Source organism: Lissotriton vulgaris, chromosome 3_1 (genome assembly GCF_964263255.1).
Source record: "Lissotriton vulgaris chromosome 3_1, aLisVul1.2, whole genome shotgun sequence".
In the NCBI taxonomy this organism is placed as follows: domain Eukaryota; kingdom Metazoa; phylum Chordata; class Amphibia; order Caudata; family Salamandridae; genus Lissotriton; species Lissotriton vulgaris.
The window spans coordinates 517000833-517028440 of record NC_141689.1 but is presented as its reverse complement, the minus strand read 5'-3'; the positions used below and the strand labels follow the sequence as shown (position 1 = coordinate 517028440).

At 44.2% G+C, this 27608-nt stretch overlaps 1 protein-coding gene across 3 annotated transcripts in view; it reads left to right on the top strand.

Annotated features, from left to right (window-relative positions):
- POLK (DNA polymerase kappa) overlaps nt 1–27608 on the top strand; it is an 869741-nt gene that overhangs the window by 800773 nt on the left and 41360 nt on the right. For 2 of the 3 annotated variants that reach the window (XM_086960763.1, XM_086960764.1), the window contains one exon: nt 9060–10043. The exons of the other annotated variant lie outside the window; for it this stretch is intronic. In XM_086960763.1, the coding sequence (XP_086816889.1) occupies nt 9060–10043 (984 nt within the window). The remainder of the gene's footprint in view (nt 1–9059; nt 10044–27608) is intronic. 3 annotated transcript variants of the gene reach the window in all.

The following is a 27608-nucleotide window of genomic DNA, read 5'->3' as shown; positions in this document are numbered from 1 at the left end:
CATGATAGGGAGTCGTTGAAATGGAAGCCCAGGTTACGGGCCGAGTGGACGGGAGAGGGAGCTGGATCGAGTGCCGTGGGCCACCACCAGGAGGAGGGGATGGAATTTTTCTGGTTAAAAAACAGCACCTCTGTTTTGTCTGCATTGAGTCTTAGATGGTTTTCAGACATCCAGCCACTGATGTTGTTAAGGCACCGGCGGAAGTTGGAGAACGCGGAGTCAGAGTGGTCTCTAAAGGAGAACACTAGCTGAGTATCATCAGCATAAGAGACCACCCTGACTCCGTAGGACTCCACCACGCCGGCCAGTGGGGCAAGATAGATGTTAAAAAACAGAGGGCTGAGGGCCGAGCCCTGTGGCACACCGCAAGACAAGGGTTTTTCCTCCGATCTGAAAGGCCGCAACAGCACCCTCTGACTTCTTCCTGAGAGGAAGGACTCGATCCAACTGATGGCAGTGCCGCCAATGCCCATATGTCTTAGTCGGTCAAGGAGGATGGGGTGGGATACCGTATCGAATGCAGCGGACAGGTCGAGGAGGACTAGCATGGCCTCCTCGCCCCTGTCCACGCACTCCCGGACGGTCTCCGAGACCTCCAGCAGAGCCGTCTCAGTACTATATCCCGCCCGAAATCCAGATTGCGAGTCGTGCAGTAGAGAGTTGTTTTCCAAATACTCTGTGAGTTGCAGCTGCACGGCTTTTTCCAGAACCTTTGCAGGTTTGGGAAGGAGGGAAATGGGGCGGTAGTTGGAAAAAACTGTGGGATCGGCATCTGCCTTTTTTAGAATAGGGATCACCAAGGCTTCCTTCCAGGTGGTGGGGAAAAAGCCATGGTGCAGAGAGGCATTCCAGATGGAGAGGAAAGGGTCGGCTAACGAGGGGGCCAGTTCACCCATAATTTTGGCAGGAACGGGGTCAGAGGGTGCACCAGACTTGCAATGAATGAGTAGTCTGATAGCATCCTCCTGAGCAAGTTTATTGAAGGCAAGAAGGAACGGTGAGACAGGGGAATCGGTTGACGGAGGCCGAGGCATTGGCCCTTTAGGGAAGGAGACGCAGAGCTTATTGATCTTTTCGAGGAAGAAGTCCGAGAGTCCTTCACATAGGGTCTGACGAGCTGAGTTCTGAGTGGTCCTGGCCGGAGGAGTAATGAAATCTTTAACGATGGAGAAGAGGGTTTTTGAGGAGTTTTTGGCTTTGGTAATTTGGAGCGAGAAGTGATCTTTCATGGCTATTTTTTTATGTTTGAGAAATTTTTTCAGGGCCGCCTTGTAGGCAAGCTTAGCTTCAGGATCGTAATCTAGTCTCCACTTCCGTTCTAGTGCTTTACAGCTGCTTTTTTCCTCGCGGAGAGAGGAGGAGAACCAGGGAGCGGAAGGGCGGGATCTGGTGGAGGTGATGAGTTTCTGGGGGCAATGTGGTCGATAGCATTGATGAGGGCGGTGTTGAGCCTGGCGATATTCGAGTCGATATCCGGGGATAGATGATCCGTCTGGAAGTGGAATATCGGGTCCAAGGTAGCGCATGTGACTTTGTGCCACTTCCTTCCCAGCTCTTTCCTGGGCGCAGGAGGGATAGATTTACGGTCTAAGGCCAAAGAAAAAGGGATAAGGTAGTGGTCGGACCATGTAAGAGGAAGGGAGGGGGAGACAGTGATAGTGGAGAAATTAGCGAAAATAAGGTCCAAGGTGTGACCCGCCACATGAGTAGGACCGGTGACTAACTGAGTGAAATTAAGACTGTCCATGATTTCCAGTAAATTATTCGCTTTAGCGCAGAGGGAATTGTCAACGTGAAGGTTAAAATCACCTAAAGCTAGAAAGTATTGATGTTTAAGGGCTAGATCAGCCAACTGGTGAGTGAGAGCAGTAAGAGAAAGGGAAGCAGCCGTGGGGGGGTTGTAGATTAGAGAGCCAGCCAGAATAACAGCCGCAGAATCGGATACTGAGAAATAGAGGGCTTCAATGATACCAATGTTGGTAAGTTTGGTAATGGTCAGCTGAAAATGGGATTTAAAGATGATTGCTAGTCCGCCTCCCGATTTACCTCCAGCTCGATTAACACATTTTATGTCATAGCCTGATGGACTGGCTAGATAGATGTCCGGAGAGGAGGAGTCAGTTATCCAAGACTCAGTGAGGAATAAAATATCCCACTCCTCGGAGGAAATCAACATCCAGATGTCGTTGGCATGACGGGGGAGAGACCGGCAGTTGACCAAGCCTGCTTTCAGCATCCGATGGTTAGATGCTGAGAGCTGCGGCGTGGGATAGGAAAGCGAATGGGAAGGGAAGGGCGGGAGAGTGAAGTTGCATTGAGGGCAATGGAATGGAGCTGATTCAAGATGGATAGGGTTGCAGGGGGTAGTGGCCGCACAGAGAGAGGGATTAAGAGAATGAAGCTGGGAATTGGTCCAGTACGTACGTGCAGAATCAGCGGCATGGACAGGGGGACTGGCCCTAGGCCCGGTCCAGGCCCGGACGGGCCCAGACGGGCTTGCCTTTGGCGCGCCTTCGGCGCGCAGACGGCGCGCCCGCTGCGCCCGTCCGCTGCGCTTCCTGGCGAGGCACATGGTTTATACCTGAGAGGGAGGGCGTCACGGGGGTGTGGCCAGCTGAGGTGGGCGTGTCTAAGGACGCGCCTCGCCCTCGGTGAGGCGGAGATGGAATCGTTGCAGCGCTGAAAACGCTGTTTGAGAGCAGGGGTGAGTAGGTCTTTTCTAAAAACAATACACAATCAAAGTTTTAAAAGAGTAGGGATCACTCCCGGCTTCCGCCTCAGGAGACTCGCAGTTCTATAATGTCGCGCTGTCAGCTTCGCGCACTTTTTATAGTCAATATCAGGGGGCGTGGCCAGCTGAGGTGGGCGTGTCTAAGGACGCGCCTCGCCCTCGGTGATGGCGGAGATGGAATCGTTGCAGCGCTGAAAACGCTGTTTGAGAGCAGGGGTGAGTAGGTCTTTTCTAAAAACAATACACAATCAAAGTTTTAAAAGAGTAGGGTTCACTCCCGGCTTCCGCCTCAGGAGACTCGCAGTTCTATAATGTCGCGCTGTCAGCTTCGCGCACTTTTTATAGTCAATATCAGGGGGCGTGGCCAGCTGAGGTGGGCGTGTCTAAGGACGTGCCTCGCCCTCGGTGATGGCGGAGATGGAATCGTTGCAGCGCTGAAAACGCTGTTTGAGAGCAGGGGTGAGTAGGTCTTTTCTAAAAACAATACACAATCAAAGTTTTAAAAGAGTAGGGAGAGAGATGAAAAACAAACTGGGGGGGGGAGGGGATAATCCTCACCTCCTTATCCTTAAAAGAATTAAAACTTTCCTTCACGACAGCTAGGAAATTTTACATTCTATGTCAGAACCGGAGGCTCAGATTATGCTAGCTCAAAGCTAATTGACTACTAGCGAGGCCATGCGGGAGATAGGCTTTAAATAGAAAGTTTTAAAAGTGTAGTCTGAGGACCAATCTGCTGCTCTAAGGATGTCCTCCAGACGACTCCCCAGTGAAAAAACTGTCAACCTCATGGCACCCCTTGTGGAAAGTGCTCCAAAGGTTGATGTGTCAACCCCTGCTTCCTGCAGTATCCTTCTCACCCAATGGGCAATCGATGAGACCGATTTGAAAGGTTTCTTTAATGACAGAAAAAGTTGGGAGGTACCAGGGGCCGATACTCTTCTGTCATGGCCTCATACGTCCTAAGACACTGTACCACACACAGCTTAGTGTGATCCGGAAACGCCAGATGATGAACTACACTAGTACTGGATTTCTTGCGTTGGGCAGTTGTAAATGACACACCTTCCTGTGTAAAGATACAAAAAGATATTTCCTGCGCTCGCACATCTGATACTCATTTAAAAGAGATCAGGCACAAAAGCATGGCTAGCTTTCCTATTCTCTCTTTCTGTGAAATGTAATGGTTATCCTGCCAGGATTGATGTAGTCTGAGGACAGTGTTTACATCCCATAAAGATGAGTACTCTCTCCTCGGAGTGAAAAACAACCGAATACCCCTCCTCAATCTACAAACCAGGGGATGCTCTCCCACCGGGACCTCATGACTGGGAACATGCCCTGCCGAGATTACAGAACGACTGGCATTAATTGACTGGTAGGCTAGGCCATTATCGACCAATTCCAATAAATAATTCACTATGTGAACTATATCTGCCCCCACAGGATCAAAACCCTGTCGCAGATACCAACATGGCCACTTCCCTCACACCCATTTGTAACGTTTGACTGTAGAATCTGCCCATGCCTTTCTGATAAGGGGGAAAGCCCCCGCCGAAAGTCCTAGGATTTCCCAACGACCCCTGTAATCTTTCAGGCCATGAGTGTGAGTGTTCCCTCTTGAACCAGAGGGTGCAACTTGCTGCTCGAGTTCATCAACAAATGAGGAGCCTGAGGTAGTCTGATTCGAAAGTCCGTGGAAAGTTCCAGCAGAACTCGAAACCAGTCTCGCGACTTCCAGATCTGTGTCACTAGGATCACCTCTGCTTTCTGTCTCCTGATTAGTGCAGTGAGCCTGGGGATCATGGAAAAGGGGGGAAACACATGTCCCGAAACGAAGTCCAGTCCTGCTGGAACGCATTCGTCACTTCCATGAGTGGACCTGGCCTCCAGCTGAAGAAACAGGGTAGTTAGTGATTGAGACATGGAGCCAAGAGATCCACTTGACAGGGACCCCAATGTACCAAGAGGCTCTGAAAGAGCAGGGGATACATTATCCAGGCACTGACGTCTTGCAGGTGTCTGGGGTGCCCGTCCGCCATCTCATTGAGACTTCCCGGAAGATATTCCGCTGTGACGGACACGTTGTGCCTGAGACAATAGTTCCAAAAGTCCTTGGCTACGTCTGCCAGAACCTTGGGTCTCGTGCCCCTCAGACGATTGATATATCTCACGGCGGAGATATTATCCATTTTTAGAAGGAAGGCGTAGGATGCTTTGTTGGCTGCTAGACTCTGGATCGCGAAAGAACCCGCCAGGAGCTCCAAACAATTGATACAGAGGGACTCCTCGAATTCTGACCAGTGTTTGCCTGTGGTAGTTGCCTTGCAATGAGCCCCCCAACCAAGGTGACTAGCATCCGATTCAATCATTCAATCACCTGTTCCGAAGCCGAGCCGAAGATGGCTCTCCATTCCAGGCTTGCATGTGCTCTAACCACCAAAGCAGCTCTGCTCGGGTCTCCGGGGAGATGGCAATCTGCTGGGTATAGGTCTGACCCCAATATAAGTTTTGTGTTTTCAATGCGTTGAAGAGCCAGATAATGAAGGGAGTCGGGATAAATCCACTGGATTGAGGACGACAAGAGGCTGACCATCCGAGCCAGGTGCCCCAGAGAGAACGTTTCTTTCACCAACGTACTGCACAGTTCCCTGCAAATCAAGTGTATTTTTGACTAGGGCAATCGCAGGCATTGCTGCACGGTGTTGAGTTCGAACCCTAGGAACTTCCTGCATTGCGCTGGAGTGTACAGTTTTCAGGTCGTTCAGGATAAATCCTAGGTCCCTCAACAAGGCTTAAGTCATTTGAAGTTGGTTAACTAACACTTCCTGGTGCATCAGAAGGATGTCGTGCAGGTAATCTTTGAGGCGCATACCCTGTGTTCGGAGCCATTCCATGACTTGGCATAACAGCTTGGTAAAGCACCATGGTGCTGAAGACAGAATGAACGGTAGACAGATGAACTCGTAAAGAGGGCTGTTCCACTGAAATTTAAGGAAGCGTCTGTTAGGGGTAGGTGGGGAGAATGGTGCTTGCAATCTGGTGTAGGCGTCTTTCAGGTTGAGCTGAACCACCCAGTTGCCTGGTAATAGGACATCTCTGAGATGATGTACCCCCTCCAATATGAAGTGGCGGTCAACCACCCATCGATGGAGGTCCCGAAGGTTGAGCACTAGCCTGAACCCATAGTCTTTCTTTTCGACCAGGAAAAGGTTGCTGATAAAGCCTCTGGGATGGGGATGCAGGAACGATGGCCCCTTTTTGGAGAAGACCTACTATCTCCCTGACTACCACCTGCGCTTCCTCTTGCGAGAAGACCAGAGGTCGTGGTCGAGACAGTTGGTGCAGTGTACAATGGAATTCTATGTGAAACCCGGTGACCGTCTGTAGAACCCCAGCACCTTGTGTGACCTCTACTCACTTGTGCACGAACCACTACAACTTTCCCCTACCCCTTGTAGGGAAGAAGGGGTATCCAGTGACTCCTCCTGGTGTGCTGTTGGCTCCACGAAAGCTCCCCTTTCCGCCACATCCCTTGCCACGGCCTCTCGAAGAAGCCTCAAACTTCTTCTGGTCCTGCCAAAGCATGTAACGTTTAGTCTGGAGCTTGTGAGGGTTGGAATTGAATGCCTGGCCGGAGGAGCGCCCCCTACCTCTCCCAGCCCCTCCAAACATTTGTTGACTGAAAACTTTCTTGATAGACTGCTGTGCTTTATCTAGAGAGGAGAAAGTGAACCTGGACAGTTCTTTTATGAATGGTTCTCCGAATCGGCCTCCTTTCTCCGCCGGGCCAGCCTCCTTGGTGGTTAGTTCACCATGTCTGGGCTAAATCTTTATCAACAGAGAACATCTATGTTCCATTGATAGTGCACAATTTGCATTTCCGAGGAAACGTAAGGCCCTTTGGGCCCAGCTCGAGAGTATCATGGGATCAATCAAATGGCCAGTCTCTTGGTGTCCTCCACCATGTCTGGAATTTTAGCGAATGGCCCCAGGATATTCAGCACCCTATCTTGGCAAGGCCACCATGAGCGGTCTAGACCCTTTTTTGGGTCTTTGATGAACTTCGTAATAAATGTTGCCATTCTTGCTTCAATTTCTGGTGTGTGAGCCACTTTATCCACCGAGGCAGGATGAAGACACTCTGCCTTCAGTCTGCCGTGAACCTCTTGGTCCATCAACTTTCTGATGCGGCTGGCCACACAAGATGCCACTGAGGGCGCCGGTATCCATTCCGCACAGCGGGGTGATAGATGTCCTCGGGATTCAGCATCCTTGATGTATCTGGAGTGTCATTCGTTTGAGGTGCATCCAGCTGGGTTTTCTTGGTGCCCCATTCCTAGTGTCAGGGTCTACTCGTACATTGTTCATTGTCCGAGTCACAGTGTACGTCGGTATCTACCCCGGTATTGTCTTCTGCATTATCTTGGGGTCAGGAATCTTGGTCGGGGTATCGCCCAACCGGAAATCCTCTCGGGAATTGTAATCATGACGCCGCTTTAGAAAGCCTTGACGCATCTAGAGAAGAGGTGGTCATAGTGGGGTCTGCACACGCTTTACCCTAGACTTTACTCTTGGATGGGCCTCTTGCGCCAAAAGAGGGTTCCCTCCTGTCCTCCTCTGATGAGGGTACCATAGTCCTCCTGACCGTAAGTTCAATGATTCTGCGGCTCAGGGGGTTCAAGCGCCGAGGAGACCGCTATCTCCAGGGATGCATCAATTGCATCCACAAGCTCCACGTGGATAGGGACAAATGAGTGCACCTCATGCGCGAGCTCCGAATCCAGAAATTTGCCCGCCATGGTCACAAAGTGAGAAAAAAGAGCATCAGACAATGGAGAATGAAGTTGAAACCCCTTTGAATTAGCAAAGGCTTGTTTGAGGTTAATGCTTATTTGCTATGTGTAAGGCTGGAATGAAGGGGAAACACACTCCATGGCAAAACTGCACTCTGGAGCCGATGAGCATATTCAAGCCTTAATGATAAACGAAGAGGAAAGCCCTTGTGCTGCTTCCAAACCCACGCGATCACTCGCGGAATACGTTTGAGGCGGAGCTACCCAGCGCGACGCCAAAGAATGTCAGGAATGCAAGAGGGATTTCCCTCTCTTCGGGAATGAGCACGCCAGTGCCCCGCTCTCTCTCAGGCTCGGAGCGTACCGCACCCTGAATTCCTGCGATGCCAGCCAAACACGCCGGAAGGATCATCAACAGAGGCCGCCCGGACCCTCTACGGCTGGGAGTACCCTTTAATCCCAAGTAGGGAAAGGAATAACCGCCTCAATAAACCGCTGCATCACCCTGTCTGATATCAACGACCCAGGCGAAGGAGAATTGCGGCGAGGGCCTCCCTGAGGGGTGGGGCCGTCCCAAATAAGAAAACGCTGGTGTCCGGACACCGCGAAATACTGGTTTAGCGCGAGGCACTTGTATGTTAGAAAACGACCCTCAAGCTACCACACCCAACAAGGTAGGCAAATAGAAAACATACATGCAATAGCAAGAAAAGGCACTTAACTGGCTGCTGAGCAGCAAAGTGGAAGTGCTGTTCGTTGCTTATGTTTATATGAGACAGTCTCTATTGTTGTTACTGTTTTTCTGTTACAAAGACTCATGGGATTTGAAGTCTTCTGTATTTTGGATGTTAATAAAGCTGCTGTGCGGATATAAAGGAAAAGTTAAGCATATTCTGAGCCTCCGATCCTGACATAGAATTTACAGAGTCTAAATTGAAGTTAAAATCACGTGACAATAAAATTAGTGCCTTTTACATCCTGCATTGTATTTCTCCCTTTTTATTCCTTCCCCTTTAATGGCATGAGACCTGTGTCCTTCATGTTCTAGTTCTCAGAACTTTCCTGGTGATGCATTCTGCATCTTTGAGTCAGTTGCATCTGGACTCTGAAGCTCTATGTATGATGCTGTGCTGCTGAATAAAGCTTCTTGAATTTTAACCTGTTTCCTGCATTCCTACAGTGCCCTGATAGGAAAAGCAAAGAAGTAGGAACAGTGCAATACATTCAAGTATTTATTTTACTTCTACGCTCTATTCAGGGTCAGATAAATGTTTAATTATACAATTCTTCCCCCTTTGGCTCTGCAGTAAAGTTAATAATTAGCAATACTTTTAACATTCACAGTTCAAGCTACTAATTACACTCCTTCTGGGATAATAACACAATAGAAGCCGCAAAGACAGCAATTCCAAGACAATAATGTTTTTGAAAACACTTTAGCGATTAATGTGAATATCTTAAAAAGATTTGTTCGCTTGATAATCATCATTTTTGTTATGTATTGTACCTTCTTCTTTCTGTTTTATGTTCAGGTGTCCGAGTGTCAGGGTTCCTAAATGAAGAGGAAAAGAAGCACCACCAAATAAGTATTATCAATTTTCTAAAGGTTCGAAATGCAGAAAGCAGCGTCTCACATTCTCAGCCAGAGGAAACAACTTCGAGGCAAAACACACAACCTCCTGCTGGAAAAGGTTGTGGCGAAAGCTTTTTCAACAAGAAGCGTGCCGTACGGCAACAGAACGATTCAAAAAATGTTGTTACTGGTGAGCAGAAGTCACAGTGCACAAGATTACCAATATCTACTGGGGTGGCAACCACTGACCCACTCATGTTAAGCGATAAAATTGAATGCCAAAGTCTCACATGCCCTGTTTGCTTTCAGAAACAGGAAAACAGTAACCTAGAGGCCTTTAACAGACATATCGACCAGTGCCTCAGTTGGGACGCGTATAATGATGCTGATGGTAAGGAGGCGGTGGAAACTATCAGCGAAGCACAGGCAAAGTTGAATAATACTGTTGGAAGTAAGGAGGGAACAGCAAATGAGTTCCATATCTCATCCATGGAAGCAAATGTGTTGGCTGTTAGCCAACAAAATGACACGGACAAGACGATGGTTTACACACAACCAAATAGCACAGACAACTTCGTAGTTATCAACATTAAGCAAAGCAACAGTAAGAAAGAATATGGTGTGCAGGAAAACGAAGTGGATGGAAATGTGCCTACAAGTAACACACATCATCCGCAGAATCATCTTGCTATGGAAGTCCCTTCAAATGAGAATGAACACCTTCAAGAAACTGAAGATGTGAAGGAAACATGGCAGAGCTGTTCTTCCACACTTTCAGAAGACATGGGTCTGATTTGTCCAGTTTGCAATCTGTGCCAAAAGACTACTGATCTCTCTGAATTGAATAAGCATGTAGATATGTGTTTAAATAAAGGGATCATTCAAGAGCTGAAAAAGGAAAGAATGTTACACAGCAACAATGGAGAACATCTGCATTCTACTGGTGAGTTTCCCTTTTAGCTCTGTCCATCATTTGTGTCAATGCATCATATAGGTCTGAAAGACAGTACTGTCATCTTGATTGTTATCTGTTATTATTTTTACCTCCAGAATTTGCTTCTGTATTAAGCATTAACTGGGCGCCACATTAAGCATGTGGCGCCCAGTTGACTAAGCTAATTTTTTGCAAAGTTGGAAATCTATACCCTTGGGTTTCCTGTTCCGATTGAGAAGATGGGCAACTTTTCTTTGGTTTCCAAGGTATTTATGCTTTATATATCAAGATCTGCGGCATTATAATGGGGAAAAAAGCGTTCTGACTCAGGTGAGGTTTCACATCCTAACAAACAAAGAGATTTCTGGAGTGTTTCAGGAGTGGTGTAGCGCTTTTTTAGAGAATACTTGAGTAGATCGCCTGTATGTTGAAGTCACTTGAGCATGTGCAGCCTGCTGCAAGCATCTCCAGGGTGCACCAGCGAAAGTGTTTCAAAGTGTTTATTGCTAAAGCCCTCAGAAAAGCTGCACTTCACTGTGTCTTTTAGTGGGGTCTGCGCGCAGGTAGGAAGGGCCAACTTTAGAATAAGCACAAAGGCAAAGATTGTTTTACATTTTACGTATCACTGTCGGACATCCTGATACGTTATTTAGGGTTAACAAATTTTGAAGAAAACACGTTAATAAAGCCACAACAAAAACTCGTCCCCAGTTCAGAAACTTCTTTGTCTACACTGCTATTAGGTGGGTGTAGCCTTCCTTTTCCCTTCTGGAAAAGGACCTAATTAGGCATTTGGAGTAAGTTATATGTGTTTCCAGGTAAACAAGATACCTTCCAAATATTTGTGAATGCACAAACATACGTATTTGTGACCGTTTCATGCATGTTACTGCCCCGTTTTAATAACCCTTCTCACCCTAAATCAGCATGCAACATTTACTAGCACAAAATGCTTTTTTACACACCTAAGTACAAATTAGGTGCACAAACATATTTTGACCTGGAGCCAATATTTTCCAACAAAGTTGATTAATATGACTTGTCAGAACAGCAATGCATCCTTCCATTGATAAACCTCTATTTAGAGCAGTACACTCTGTTAAGAAACAGATGAAATATAGGTACATATATTTTCACACTTTTAGAGCTTTATTAGCTCCTCTTGCCAGCTCACATTGTAGTGTAGTTCCTATATTCCCAATAGGCTCTACGCATTGGAATAATATATTCAGCAGTGTAGACGTAGGACTGAGATCGACTAGGTCTCTACTTACTATATTAGACTTAAGGTTTGCCAGCTAGCTCAGAGGTCACTAGAAACTTTCTCGAATAAACGAGGAGGAGTTTAACCTCCCTGGATAGACAAGAAGGGATTAGCTTCCGACAACCATATAACATGACAACTTTGCTCCCTCAGAATAAGAGTATATCTCTAGAGTCGTGCGAAAACAATAGACAGCTATTTCACTCAGTCAGATGTGCGTACTTAGTTTCACCAGAGTGCAAAGACAAGAGAGACAGGCGTTTTTCAATAAAAGGTGTGATTTATTGAGCGGTCTTCTTTCTGATGCAAGAGAAATTAATTGCCATAATTGCAATACTTAATGTAAAGTAAAGTGCGTACAGTAAAAGGAGTATTATGAAATAATACTGTAAAAGCATTGATATGGTTTCTTAGCCATAAGATACTTTAAAATGGATAAAAGATATACATACATATATACATTGACTAACGTACTCAACTGGTGCTTCTAAATATGCCTACCCCGGTGTACCTGACCTAAGCCTAATACGTGAGAAGGAGTAAGTAAGTAGCAGTTTAAGTTAAGTTGGTTTTGCCAAGAATCTGACTCAAGAATTCCCTTTAAGGGTTTAGTCGGCTCCGTACCTGGGTAATAGAATGCAGGAGGTCTGGTATCTCTCTTTCAGGACTCGATATCCCAGCAGCCCGCGAAGGCGGCTGAGAACACAGGAGCTGGATTTCTCGGCAGGAAAAAAGACAGCGTCTCTCTCTGTGCGTCAAAGAGGAGGGGCAGCGTCCGTGGGCTCTCGCATCAGCTGGGCTCTCGGGCAAGGGGATAGCTGCTCGGCTCCAAAACCACCACCGTGTGTTTGCTTAAGGCAACGTTGGTATATTTATACCTGAAAGGTGCCGAGTTTGACGTAAGGTTTGGACATAAGACGTCAATAAAGATGTCACTAACAACTGACTGTTCCTTTAGTGTTCGCAGGAGTTCAATGACAAATCAAAACAAAAGCAAATGGGGATTTCCCAGGTTGCTGGAGGTTTGGTGTGTCGAAAGAACTCGTTGTGCTCTCTTGGAATCTAAGGAAGTAGCTTCTGCCGTGCTTTGGACTGCAAAGGCTATTTACTTAAATATGGATCTGATTCCTATGCCATTATAGGGATATTATTGATTATAGCCGTACAAGGGCATAAAATAGCAATATTGATTTGGTTCCTAGATAAAAACACAATAACATCAACTTCATCATCTACACAGCTCAAATTGAACCCATGTCTATCTGGCTCACAAACTGACCTCTGGAGGTTCTCGACACACCAGTAGACTGTTCAACATCAGAAACTGTAAAACTAAAAAAAAACAACATAGGAGGTGTTCTCCATCTGTCCAGCCAGGAACTGAAACAACATCCATGTATCTATAAAGAACGCCTCAATCCTTCTTAAATTTAGGAAAAAGCTGAAGGCACACCTCTTTATAGCACACTACTTTGCAGCATAGTCCACGTTCACTATCTCAACTTTGCTACTCCTCCAAATACTTGCTTACTGTATCTTTGTTTTGAACTATTTACAGCTTTCCGTTGCCTTTTGCCTTGATTTGCTTTAGAAAAACATCATGTATATTCATAAATACATAAATGCTTTTTACATAACATTTATTTTCCTTCTGTAAACTTTTCTAATGATAACATCAGATTCAGACATCTGCCCTTGCCCAGCGTGTTTACAGGACCCTGATATTTTATTGTTTTATATTGTCAAATGGCAATTTTTAGCATGGCCATGCCATTATGATCCTAGTCAAAATATTGTCTTATGCTTTTTAGCTGTGAAGAATAATATTTTCCTGGTATAATAGTACAACACATTGTTATGGTGTTCCTGCATGTACAGGAGTTGTACTTTTGGCTACATCAGTGAAAGAAACATATAATTAATTCTAAAGCTGGTGAATTCGGAGATCATTGTTGACTTAGAGTCACATTTCTTAAGCACAGACTAAAGGACTCAATTGGGTAGTGAATTGGTGAAAAATAAAGCTGACGTGTTTGTTGACAATAGGAGAAAAAACAGATACATGCTTTTGTAGATTTGCTGCTAACAGGTTGTTGTTAAATCTATTATAAGTTGTATATTAATGATATAAGGATGTCCTTTAGACGTGTAGAACTGTGAGAATCAGGTTGAAAAATTTATAGGAGAAACCCTTTTTATGAAAAGGGGGGGGTTTTAGGTACTCTAAGAAAATGACGATTCCCTTTTCATATACTTGAAAGTAAAGAGACAAAGGTCTCTAGGGGTTTTTTTTAAACCAAAGGTAAAGGGTGAGCCATATGTTGTATACAAGGTTGCATAGAGATTGACAAATTTACAATTATAACACTTTTACAAACAATACATCACAAATAAAACCGATGAGAATGTGCACACACAAAAAGGGTTATTTTCTATTCAAAATGTATTGTATATTGATACAAATGTTGAGTTTATTTTTAAAAAAATGTTACATGTATTAATAAAATACAATTACAAAATTTTTTGTACATCAAAGTATAGCAAAATATGTCTACGCGGCGTTTCGGTGATATGAGTCGTCACCTTCTTCAGGACAATATTTCATTTAAAACCACTATGAATTTAAAAGCAGAAAAGTATACAATTACTACATATCAAATGTCAAGGTATTGTATTATAAAACAGAACTCAAAAATTTCAAAACTACCCAACACATTGATTTCTCTATCTTTTCATTATTCGTGTCTTGCATCATGGTTCCTAACATGCCCTATCTCATCAGTTGTTACTCTAAACACAGAACATCCTTAAAATGCTTTCTTAAAAAAAGAGAAAGGCACATTTCCAAAATAAACACAATTTTATAACAGGCCTATACATCATTTGTTTGTCTCCCAACCTCCTTATGGTCATACCCTTCTTTGACACCCCTCGCAGCATTGTTTCAACTGATAGGGGCTGAAATACTTATTTTTCTTCTCCCTCTTTCTTGTTGCTTATTCATGGGCATTTTGGTCTTACCGGGCTTATTATTTCGTCCCGGCCCTGAGGTCAATTTCTTTACCTTCTAACCACAGGTTATATTAATTTAAACCTATCCTGGTTATTTTTTAATCTGGTGTACTCATACATACCCAATCAAACTGTAGGTCACTTTGATCAATGGGTGATTCCAGAATCTTTCGACTTTATTATGGTTTCCACAAATTGCGAGAAAGATTTCATTAATTCACCTGGCACTCTTTCTTTTCAATCTACTACTTTTATATATTTGATATAATTTTACCTTATTCCTACAGGTATGGATGGATTTCAATTATACTTCTCCGCTCCTAAGCCCTCTGGGCAAATTGTCAATGTTCCTATAGGGCAAATGAGGTCATTTTATTGCATTTTCTCTCAAATGTTACCAACCTATTTCACATTTTTATTTAATTTTTCTCCTTAATCGGTTTCTTTTAATTAGTTATGTTCTTAGAGTATGGGGCCACCTGGACTAAAATTGTGGCAAGGTCTTTAAAAAGAATGACGCTTATTAGTATTTTATAATACTAACACACATGCCGTTTGCTCTTACTAGACTGTGTGTTTTCATTTGTTTGTAACTACCTCCTATTTCCTTTCACAAAACTAGGGGTTTACCGTTCCCTTAATTCTCCCCATCTTATCATTCCTAAATTTTAATCGACATAATATCCGCACGACTCGATTAAAATTTAGGAATGATAAGATGGCCGCTGCACTCTCGGAGAGAAGAGAGCGATGTGACGCTCAAAAATCCAGGTGCAATCTATCAAACTATTAATTATGTAATTAAGAGGGGGATAAAAGCCCCAACGAAGTGAAGCATGGCCATTACAGCCCGGAAGGACGGTCCGTGCAGACGCCCACATGACGATTGGAAGAAGACTTCATGAAGAAAGGAGAAAGTAGATTTCAGTCAAATCCGTAACTTGCAGTTATATACCTCCGAAACCACTGTCCTAAGCAGTATAGAGTAGATAATAGGTATAATTTCCTTATTTTTCGATAGAACTAGAAAAGAGCACTGTGTCTAACGGAAGTCGCCGCCAAAGAATAAAAGCGGGCACCCTTAGGACAGTGCGCAAGGTAAGATCGATATAGAGTAAGATAGGATGCATAATATAAAATTTAAAGAAGTAGGGAGCTAATGAACCCTTTCCTATTTAACAGGACAACAAACCTTAAAATTTATTGGGCAATGAAAAGAAACGACCGTCCCCCACAGGATTCAATTGAAACATAATCCAGGTAACAAACTGTTTTGACCAGTGACAATAACTAGAGTAATAATGCAAGAGAATTAAGGGAACGGTAAACCCCTAGTTTTGTGAAAGGAAATAGGAGGTAGTTACAACCAAATGAAAACACACAGTCTAGTAAGAGCAAACGGCATGTGTGTTAGTATTATAAAATACTAATAAGCGTCATTCTTTTTAAAGACCTTGCCACAATTTTAGTCCAGGTGGCCCCATACTCTAAGAACATAACTAATTAAAAGAAACCGATTAAGGAGAAAAATTAAATAAAAATGTGAAATAGGTTGGTAACATTTGAGAGAAAATGCAATAAAATGACCCCATTTGCCCTATAGGAACATTGACAATTTGCCCAGAGGGCTCAGGAGTGGAGAAGTATAATTGAATCCATCCCTACTGAGAGAAATACCTGTAGGAATAAGGTAAAATTATATCAAATATATAAAAGTAGTAGATTGAAAAGAGAGAGTGCCAGGTGAATTAATGAAATCTTTCTCGCAATTTGTAGAAACCATAATAAAATCGAAAGATTCTGGAATTGCCCATTGATCAAAGCGACCTACTGTTTGATTAGGTATGTATGAGGTACACCAGATTAAAAAATAACCAGGATAGGTTTAAATTAATATAACCTGTGGTTAGAAGGTAAAGAAATCGACCTCAGGGCCGGGATGAAATAATAAGCCCGGTAAGACCAAAATGCCCATGAATAAGCAACAAGAAAGAGGGAGAAGAAAAATAAGTATTTCAGCCCCTATCATTTGAAACAATGCTGCGAGGGGTGTCAAAGAAGGGTATGACCATAAGGAGGTTGCGAGACTAACAAATGATGTATAGGCCTGTTATAAAATTGTGTTTATTTTGGAAATGTGCCTTTCTCTTTTTTTAAGAAAGCATTTTAAGGATGTTCTGTGTTTAGAATAACAACTGATGAGATAGGGCATGTTAGGAACCATGATGCAAGACACGAATAATGAAAAGATAGAGAAATCAATGTGTTGGGTAGTTTTGAAATTGTTGAGTTCTGTTTTATAATACAATAACCTTGACATTTGATATGTAGTAATTGTATACTTTTCTGCTTTTAAATTCATAGTAGTTTTAAATGAAATATTGTCCTGAAGAAGGTGACGACTCATATCACCGAAACGCCGCGTCGACATATTTTGCTATACTTTGATGTACAAACATTTTTTTTATTGTATTTTATTAATAAATGTAACATTTTTTTAAAATAAGCTCAACATTTGTATCAATATACAATAAAATTTGAATAGAAAATAACCCTTTTTGTGTGTGCATATTCTCATCAGTTTTATTTGTGATGTATTGTTTGTAAAAGTGTTATAATTGTAAATTTGTCAATCTCTATGCAACCTTGTTTACAACATATGGCTCACCCTTTACCTTTGGTTTAAAAAAAAACCCTAGAGACCTTTGTCTCTTTACTATCAAGTATATGAAAAGGGAATCGTCATTTTCTTAGAGAACTGTGAGAATACCCACTGTGCTCTGAGAAGCCGCCACAACTACGTTTATAATGTTAGTCATTATTTAAAAGTAATCAACACCTTGTTAGATGCAAGGCAAATATAGAGAATATTAGAAGTATCAGCACATGCGACTATTTAAAATGCAAACAAATGATAGAGACCCAACACATTATTAAAATCAGCTAAGATCTGCCATTTGAATTTCTGCCAATTTATTGGAAATATACTTTCTGTACTCCCCTCATACCTTTCCTTAGATAAAGGATGGTCAGCTCACCCTTTGTAAATTTGACATTCAGAATTCATTGGAAGTGGACTCAGCTAACTAGCATAATCTCCCCCGTAAGAAAAGAAACTTTGCTTCGAACAACTAATACCTAGTGGTTTTCAATACTTTGACCGGGAAAAATATATCAACTATCCTTTCAGACATGAGCAACACAACATTCTGTGTAGTAATCCTTAAAAAACAGGTGTGGATGGAAGAGACTGGCAAACCAAGTGCTGGTAGATTTGGGGGCAGGCTATTCCCCTGCAGAACTCTAGTGGCCCTTTTCCCTGGTATAACTGAGAAATGTACTACAAAGATAATACCTCTTTCTTCTGAATGTTGTTTATTCGATTTTGGTCAAGCTCAGTGCTGCACGGTTTCTAACAGACTTGGCGAAAAGTTAAATATCCTAAAAAAAACTGCATTCTATGGTACAAATGACACACTCAGAAGAAATTTAGACAGCACTACAACTAAAGAAACTCAATTAATAGTTCACAAGTAAAATCGCTACAACCTCGAAGGTCAGGGACCCTTGTATGTTGCTCTTTTAGGTTCCCACTCCCCCTTATACCTGTGTAAGTGACTAGTGGTGCTCATGTTGTGTTCATTCTAAGGATCAAGGCTGTTGGAGGGAAAATGGGTAAGATTGGGGTAAGGGGGGAACATTTTTTTGGTCGGGAGAACTAAGAGTAGAGGAATGTAAGATAGATTAAAGAAAGTGGAAAGGGGCCTTGTGTACATGTGATCTAAATATGGGATGATACGTGGACACATTGATTATTGCTTTGATTTTTTTCAGCGTAACAAGATTGTAGTGGTGGAGAAGAAACTGGAATGGGAAAAGATAGTTATGAGTACAATAGGAGGAATGAGATTCAGGGCCATATGGGTGGAACAGGATGTGGGGTATCTAAATTAGGGGGAGGGACATGACAAGCATGAGGGACTCTTCCCTTGTTGCTTGGAATAGCATCCATGTCATTCAACTTGATGGGTCGGGTGGGATGAGTCAAAGCACTTTAAAGATGTTGGTTACTCCCTGTTGGCCTCATACCTACAGTGATAATTCTTTTTGCCATCTCAGTCTGGTTGTTCGGATGGTTGCTTCTCTGAGTGTATTATCTTTATTTCCCATGATCCCCCATGCACTAATATGAACCTTTATTTACAGTCCTACTTACAAAGAAACCTCCCATGGTGTTCCCTGTGGTCTATACCTCAAGGGTATCTGTCTGCCTTGTCCTGTGTCTGTGATGGTTTAATTTACCAGGAAAACTCTTGAGATGACTTTCTCATATCTTGCTATTTTTCTTATGTCCTCCAGGCAGTGAAAGTTCTCCGAAATGCGCCCTTGCATTTTATGTTCTTCCATGCTGTTGATTGCTCGTATTTTTTTTTAATAATGTACTTGCCAAGTTGAGATTCAGTTGTTTCTGCAAAGGTTTCAGCCAAGTATCTCAGCCTCTTACTGCTGGAAAACAACAAAGAGGGCTGACACCTTTAAAGCCAAAGGGTTTGTATCTGGTATCCAGGTAGAAACTGCCTGAAGAGCTCACAACTTGCCTGGAGTCTTATTTGAACAGTGTAGGTTATACAAATACTACAGTCACATGTATGTATCAATAAATGCTAATTGTTAAGCGTATTTGAAAGAACATATTGTGTCTTATTTCATAGTTCAACAAAATAAATTATTTAATGGCACTACCACCATGCAATGAAACGCACTTTTAGGCTAATTTCTGGTTAAAAAGAAAAAAAGAGGGCAGGGGCCATGGCTTTGACAGCAATGGCGACAGACGCTCATTGCTGAGCTCTGCAGTCAAAGGCCCTGTGGGCATACTAATCCTGAGGTGCCCTACATTCGGTTGGGCTTTACAGAGTCTCTGGGGCGCCTGACGTCCTGGCACCTGTATGGGGTGCGTGATCAGGTGAAGAAAAAAGACTCCTTTCTGTGCTACTCAATTTTCACGCTGATGAGTCAGCTTTCATAAGAACAATGACCTACCTCCCCTTATTGTGATATAATTAAGTATTAGTTCAATACACGAAGATTACTATTTCTCTCAAAATTTATTCTTTACACATTTTTTAAAAACATTGGTACACATTTGATAAAAACTACATACATTCATATACTCAGATATTGGCTTCATTTAACAATTTTATGCTTTCACTACACACAATTATTGTGTCTAACATTTAATTTCAATACAATTCTTTGAGTAACTACTCGGTACAATGAACAATCATATAACAAATTAGTACAAAAATACAATAAACATTTTTTCCAATAAAATGAAATTGGGTCCTTATGACGACGCGTTTCGGTGTTGTGTTTTTGACTGTCTAAACACCTTCCTCAGGACAGAACTTTTAAAAACAGGGCTTCTTCATTATGAATTTTCTGTATATCGCTTTCCTACATGGAGCAATGGACCTTTAAATTCCTTTCTTCGTCTTCCTCATAAAACTCTAATTGTAAATCTGCCCCACGGGTCTTAAGATGATATGGTTCTCAGTATACCACTTGCTCTTGTTTAGTCTCAGTTCTTCTGGACCTTACACATTCTTTGTCAGTCCACTTCTTGGGAGTTATTCTCAAGTTACCCTGTGAATACGGGGTTCTTAAACATTCCCACAGCTTTCTTGAATTCCTCCTCTTTTTATTGAACACAGGATTTGGATATCAGGGTTTTTCGATTATTCACCCTCTTTCCAACTGAAATCTGTCCTTTGTACTCGTTGGACATTCGTATGGCACCTGCGGGCGGGTTGTGGCCTCGATCTCGCTGTGCCTCGTCTTCTCTGCTTTGTTGGCACAGACATACCGGATCTAGAATTTTATTATTTGTCAACGCAGCTCTAACATTTGATACGCTGGCTAGATAAGGACCCATGCTGGGAGAGGTCCTTGTTGGCAGGTACATGCGAGGGACCCTTTTTTTTTGTAAAGCAGACAGTAGTGAGCTTAATAAATAAGTCAAGGAACCCAAGGAAACCGTACAACTAAGTAAATAAATCTTGTGACATGTAATTAGAATTGATAGAAACAAAACTTACTGTTTGGGGCACCAGTTGGGGGCACTCTTTGTGAGGGGTAGGAGCCTCCCACAGTCATTCCCCCATTTGTTCCGAGTGATGACCAATCTGTGGGAACAAGCAGTCCAGAACCTAATAAGAGGGCACCTTATGCCCCAGAGTTGAATCTTTGGATTATACGTCCCTGTGCTCAAATTGCGCATTCAATGTCTGAGGACTGATGGCGGAAGGGTGGCTGTCTAATGCAGTCTGACCTATGCCCAGAGGGCAGATTTATAATGTTACAGGACGCAATAGAGACGTTTACTCTGGGCTCTGGACAGCTCCCACAATACACCAAGATTGCAGCTACAGCACAACAGCTATGGCCAACATTTTCAGAGGTTCCCAAACTCACTCACACACACTAGTCAATATGATTACTATGGCTGGCGAATGTAAATTTGTAACTCATCTGTACTGGGCATACGTATGGACAGACAGGTCAAGCCACTGAAAGTAGAGGAGAGGTGGCAAACCATATGAGGTGAGCCCATGTCCCCTAGAGATTGGTCCCATATTCATGCAGAAGTCCGGAAAGTATCAGTTTGTGCATGGTTCAAGCAGATCCAATACAACATTGCATTCATGACATATTTGTCTCCTAGATACCTTCATGCAATTTATCGAAACGCACAACTGTCGATGTCCAAGTGTGTGTCCCTGGCTGAGGCTGATGTTTTGCATATGGTCTGGTACTGCCCGCTAGTGATGATATATTGGGAGGGGGGTTGTAGAGCAGCTTAAATGTGTGACTGGGTGGGATATCCCACTGACAATTATTAGAGGTCTGTTGGGAGTACCGCCCAGAGTCCTGAAACGGAAGCTCAGCAGAAGATTCACTGTGCTGGGATTAACAGTAGCAAAAAAACATATAGCGATTAATTGGATGAGTACTGAAGCACCCACTAGGGTGAAGTGGGAGAGAGACTTGAGGGAATGGGCAACTGCTGAGGAAGAACATATGAGAACAAGCATTTACAATGCAATGGTCTCGTCTTTGTTAAACCAATAAATATATGGTATTGTCATTTACAATGGCAATAGGTAAGCATTAGAGAGTAGTAGAGAGTATTAGCAGGTATTAATAGTTAGTAGAGAGTGACTAGTTGATTAATAGAGAGTGTACTTGTAAAGAGTAGAGTAGGAGTTAGTTGTAGGCAATAGTAGTTAGTGAGTAGTGTAGATTAGTGGAGAGTAGTATAGAGTGAGTTGTAGATAGTGTGTAGAGAGCGTGTAGGATTTAGTGAGTAGTAGAGACAGAGTAGTAGTGAGTAATGAAATGTACTAGATAGAAATAGATGTAGTGTTGTGAGTTATAGATGGTATATGAAGTGGTATATCTATTTAGTAGAGTGAGTAGCAAATTAATTTTAAAATAGAGCCTATATTAGAGAGCAGTAGTTAGTTAGTACTTTTTAGTATTAGAGTGTAGTAGAGAGTGAGTATAAAATTGTGGATAGTGTAATTTAGTGAGTTGTGAGGAGTCTGACTTGTATGTAGTAGAGAGTAGTTAGAGGGTGTATTAGAGTGTGATTAGTTGAGTTAGTAGTAGAATGGGAATTGAGAGTATTAGAGAGTAGTAGAGATTGAGTAATGTGTGAGTAGCTTACAGTAGTAGTAGATTGAGTAGTTAGTAACGTGTAGTTGAGTATTAGATAGTTATAATACAGAGTGTTATAGTGAGTAGTAATGAGTGAGTAGTATTGTGTAGATATAGTTATTAGAATAGTTTCAGTAGGGTATTATAAACTGAGTATTAGAGAGTTAGTAGTAGAGAGTGGGTTGTAGAGTGAGTAATAGTGAGTAGTAGATCATTTTATATAGTGTGTAGTTGAGTAGTAGTGAGTACTATTAAGTAATAGGTATTAATATTGTAGAAACTTAGTAGTATAATTATTTTGAGTTGTAGAGTGTGTAGTAGAGAATTATTATAAGTGAGTCTCGCCTTTGCAAAAGTTAGAGCTATTGTCATTGTAAATGACAACATTTTTATTTATGTGTTGGTTTTGAAAACAGATAAATAAATGGCATTGTCATTTAAAATGCCAATTACTCAATCTCTCGCAAATGCCACACAGACCCACAAACACATTCACACATACACACCTACAGAGCCACACACACACACACACACACAGAGCCACACACACACAGCCACATACACACACACACACAGCCACACACACACACAGCCACACACACACAGCCACACACACACAAAGAGCCACACAGAAATAGAGCCACACACACACACACACACAGAGCCTAATTCCAAGAACCAAGCAGACTCCATCCATCCAGTCAACTAGTGGCTGACTCAATCTATGCATCCACCCACTGGCCAGATCCACCTGTTGACTATATGCACCAACTGACTCTGAATAACAACATGGTCAGTGACGGCTACCGCCCCCCTCCCTGTGGACCCACATATACCCAGAACACATTGACACGGAACGTGATTGTCTTTGGAAGGCGGGGGACCGCAAGACCCCCCGGCCATATAACAAATGATACAATTTTATGCAAAAATATTCAGGAACATTAGATACAATCATATCAACAAGTATGATAGGCTAACCTTAACAAGATTCTAATACAGCTTGTTTCCTAACCAAATTTAACATCCTCCTCTGAAAATTTTTGCATATTAACATTTCTGGCCATATGGCGAGGTCGCTAACTGGTGTCAGGCCATACAAGCTGCGCCCTTACCGCAGGTGCGCATGCGCAGCCGAGCCCGTTAATTACTCGGTCCACCCGTGCAGCCGAGCCCGTTACTTACTCGGTCCACTCCGTGAACTCCATTTAACCACTGAAGGAGGGCCCTTGCTCGTGCCATACACTGACGTCATGAGTACGCGCGGGGTGGCTACCAGCCGAAGGACAGAGTGACTCCCCTACCCGCGCCCCTTTGCAGCACCAGTTATACCTGCCCCTGAAGTTCTAGGAGGGGCCAGTGACCTCTCCCCCTGGGCGGACACCTCCAAAAGATGATGCCGCCCCCTCAGACCTTAAAATAGCTGCTCACCGGTCATGACCTTACCGCATGTCCATACCCTAATAAATACGACGACCTGTGGAAACAAGCATTTGCAATGCAATAGGGCTCGCATTAGTAAAGTTAGAGTTATTAGTATTGTAAATGACAATTTTTTTATTTATGTTTTTGTTTTAAAAATAGCGAAATTAATAACTTTGTCATTTACAATGCCAATAGTATTACCTTTTGCAAACGTGACACCTATAGCATTTGTAATGCAATATGTGTTGTATTTACATGACTTAGATGTATTAATATTAAAAATAACAATGGTTTGTATTTTTTTCAATATTTAATACTTAAATAAAAGTTATTGTAATTTATAATGGCAATAACTTAAACTTTTGCAAATAACTTTTTGGAAGATTATGTTTAGTGTATTTTATTGTGATGAAAATACAAGAACAGAAGTGAAATATTAACATTTTTTTGTGACATTTGTAATAAAGTTTGAAACATTGAGAGAACATATTTCAATCAGTTGTTGTTGAATGGTTGCACAGATTGATGCTGTGGTAGCTCTGAATGATGTTGAGGCGGCGACGAGTGATGCTGTGGCGTTCAGTGATGCTCTGGTAGCGCATAGTGATGTTGTGATGCCCCTGAGTGATGCTGTGGTGATGCGATGGATAGTGAGGGCGATAGATAGATAGATAGAGGGAGGGCGAAAGATAGATAGAGGGAGGGCGAGAGATAGAGGCAGGGCAAGAGGGCTAGGAATGGAGTGTGGGCGAGGTATGGAGTGTGGGCGAGGTATGGAGTGTGGGCGAGGTATGGAGTGTGGGCGAGGTATGGAGTGTGGGCGAGGGATGGAGTGTGGGCGAGGGATGGAGTGTGGGCGAGGGATGGAGTGTGGGCGAGGGATGGAGTGTGGGCGAGGGATGGAGTGTGGGCGAGGGATGGAGTGTGGGCGAGGGATGGAGTGTGGGCGAGGGATGGAGTGTGGGCGAGGGATGGAGTGTGGGCGAGGGATGGAGTGTGGGCGAGGGATGGAGTGTGGGCGAGGGATGGAGTGTGGGCCGGGGGAGGGATGGAGTGTGGTGCGGGGGAGGGATGGAGTGTGGGGAGGGATGGAGTGTGGGGCGGGGGAGGGATGGAGTGTGGGGCGGGGGAGGGATGGAGTGTGGGGCGGGGGAGGGATGGAGTGTGGGTGGGGAGGCCTGGATGGAGTAGGGTGAATGGATGGGTGGATGGATGGAGTGCGGGGATGGATGGATGGAGTGGGGGGATGGATGGATGGAGTGGGATGGATGGATGGATGGAGTGGGATGGATGGATGGATGGATGGATGGAGTGGGGGGATGGATGGATGGATGGAGTGGGGGGATGGATGGATGGATGGAGATGGATGGATGGATGGATGGAGTGGGGTGGATGGATCGATGGAGTGGGGTGAATGGATCGATGGAGTGGGGTGAATGGATGGATGGATGGATGGATGGAGTGGGACGGATGGATGGATGGATGGAGTGGGGGGATGGATGGATGGAGTGGGATGGATGGATGGATGGAGTGGGGGGAGTGGGGGGATGGATGGATGGAGTGGGATGGATGGATGGAGTGGGGGGAGTGGGGGGATGGATGGAGTGGGGGGATGGATGGATGGAGTGGGGGGATGGATGGATGGAGTGGGGGAATGGATGGATGGAGTGGGGGAATGGATGGATGGAGTGGGGGAATGGATGGAGTGGGGGGATGGATGGATGGAGTGGGGGGATGGATGGATGGATAAATGGAGTGGATGGATGGATAAATGGAGTGGATGGATGGAGTGGGGGGATGGATGGATGGAGTGGGGGGATGGATGGATGGAGTGGGATGGATGGATGGAGTGGGGGGATGGATGGATGGGAATTTACGAGAGAAGCGGGAGGACGGCGCATAACAATGAGACTAACAGATCTGAGACATACTCATGTGTTTTTGCGGTATGATTAAGCATCAAATGAAAAGAGCCTATGGAGCTCTACAGTAGACTTCACGTTAGTTCGAGATAGAGACTGGGAAGGAAGGAAAAAGCACCAATTAAAATCAGGTGCATGGGGTCTCTGTGAGAAAGCTAGGCAGCGTAGAGTAAAGGGGCACTTACTGGGAAGGCTGAATTAAAATGCCAGTATCTTGAAAAACAGCTGTATTGTTCGGGTTTGAAACTCCGAGCCGATTAATCTATTAAAGGCAAGTGAAAAAGGATCAGGTGGGCTCAAGTGTTCGGAGCCACACTTTTAGCAGAGGCGGCAGATTTACTTAATATTTTAGGATGAACCCAGGTCACTGAATGAAGGGCCAGGAACGGAGAGTGGAGCGTTTCCTGCTGCTACGGCTGCCTGCGCTGAGTGGGAGGAGGAGCCAGTGTGGGGGAAGTTAATTAAGGCAATTACAGCTGAAGGGGCAATCAGAATCTCAAGGGCCGTGACATATCATAGCACTGCTCTGCCCACACTAAGGAGGGAGGTATCTAGGGCAGAGGTAGCAGCGCCATCACAATGGTAAGAGAGTGACCCTCATGGGTATACCCCCAACAGACAGGAATGCCCCAGCAGTTCGCAGAAGGTGAGGAAATGTCCAGAAAGATGGACACTGATGGCCAAGAGTGGAGTGGAGTGGAGCATGAACACAAATTGCGTGTGGGTTCACCAAGGAAATCCACACAGGATATCACACAGATCCTGCGCCAGGTACACTCACATGGATGGTACGTCCCAGCCATCTGACTGCAGTGCAGAGCCGAACTACCTGTCATGAGCAGTGAGTAGCTGCGAGCAGTCAGAAAATAGGATGCGGATCGCTGCTGAAGATTGCCAGCCAGCCAGATGTTTATTATTCCTTCTATTATTTCTTCAATTGTATTTGAAGCCGTCTTATATGAAGTTGAATTAAAGCCGGAGATGGCGCTGTTACTACACAGTCGACAAGGTTACAGTTGAACAATGGAAGTGTGAAACAGCAGGGATTAATTAAATGTAGTTAGCGCTGCGCTGGGGTGAATGCCTGAGGCCCAGCTGCCTGATGCAAGGAGGCTGGGAAGCAAATGGCAAGCTCGTGCATGAGCCCATGCACTCTTGAAAATCCGGCCGATGGTTTGACGGCAATAATCTCGTCCTATTATCCCTTAGGACTAAAGGACAACTACACTATCTAAATCAACATGTCATGACATACCATCGTCAGGCTACTAGGGGAAAAAAGGACTAAACAAAATTGCAACCCACATTTTATGCTTCAACACCACTTCCCAAATGGGAAATAAATAAGTAATACACGTCAATCCACACTATAAGACAGGTATACAATATACAAAACACCGCAATGTTCCAGGGATGGTGGGTGGGGAAAATTAGGAAGCCCCGAGCGCGGGGCACGACCAGTGTGTGGGAGCGTCCAGGCGACAAGAGGGCCACCTTGAGCGCTCCCCCCTCCTTTATTCCCGGGATCGCGGGGAGGGGGCAGCACGCCCCCGTCCCTCAGCCGCCCGCCCCTCCGACCCGGAAGACTGCACAACGCCTTCCGGGTCAGGGATCGGGCGCCAGCCAGCTGGTGGTGCGGCGCACACCCCCGCGTCATCATTGGACGCCGGGAGGTCACGCCGCGACCACCGGGAGGCAAGGGTAGAGGGGATCGCCGCACCGCCATGCGGGCTGGGGGGCTGAGGGCCCCCCCTTTCACATGGTCAGTGACGGCTACCGCCCCCCTCCCTGTGCACCCACATCAACCCAGAACACATTGACACGGAACGTGATTGTCTTTGGAAGGAGGGGGATCGCAAGAACCCCCGGCCGTATTTATTAAGATACAAAATAATAAAATTATTAAACAAATGATACAATTTTATGCAACAATATTCAGGAACATTAGATACAATCATATCAATAAGTATGATAGGCTAACCTTAATAAGATTCTAATACAGCTTGTTTCCTAACCGAATCTAACATCCTCCTCTGAAGATTTTTGCATACTAACATTTCTGGCCATATGGCGAGGTCGCTAACCGGTGTCAGGTCCTACAAGCTGCGCCCTTACCGCAGGTGCGCATGCGCAGCCGAGCCCGTTAATTACTCGGTCCACCCGTGCAGCCGAGCCCGTTAATTACTCTGTCCACTCCGTGAACTCCATTTAACCACTGAAGGAGGGCCCTTA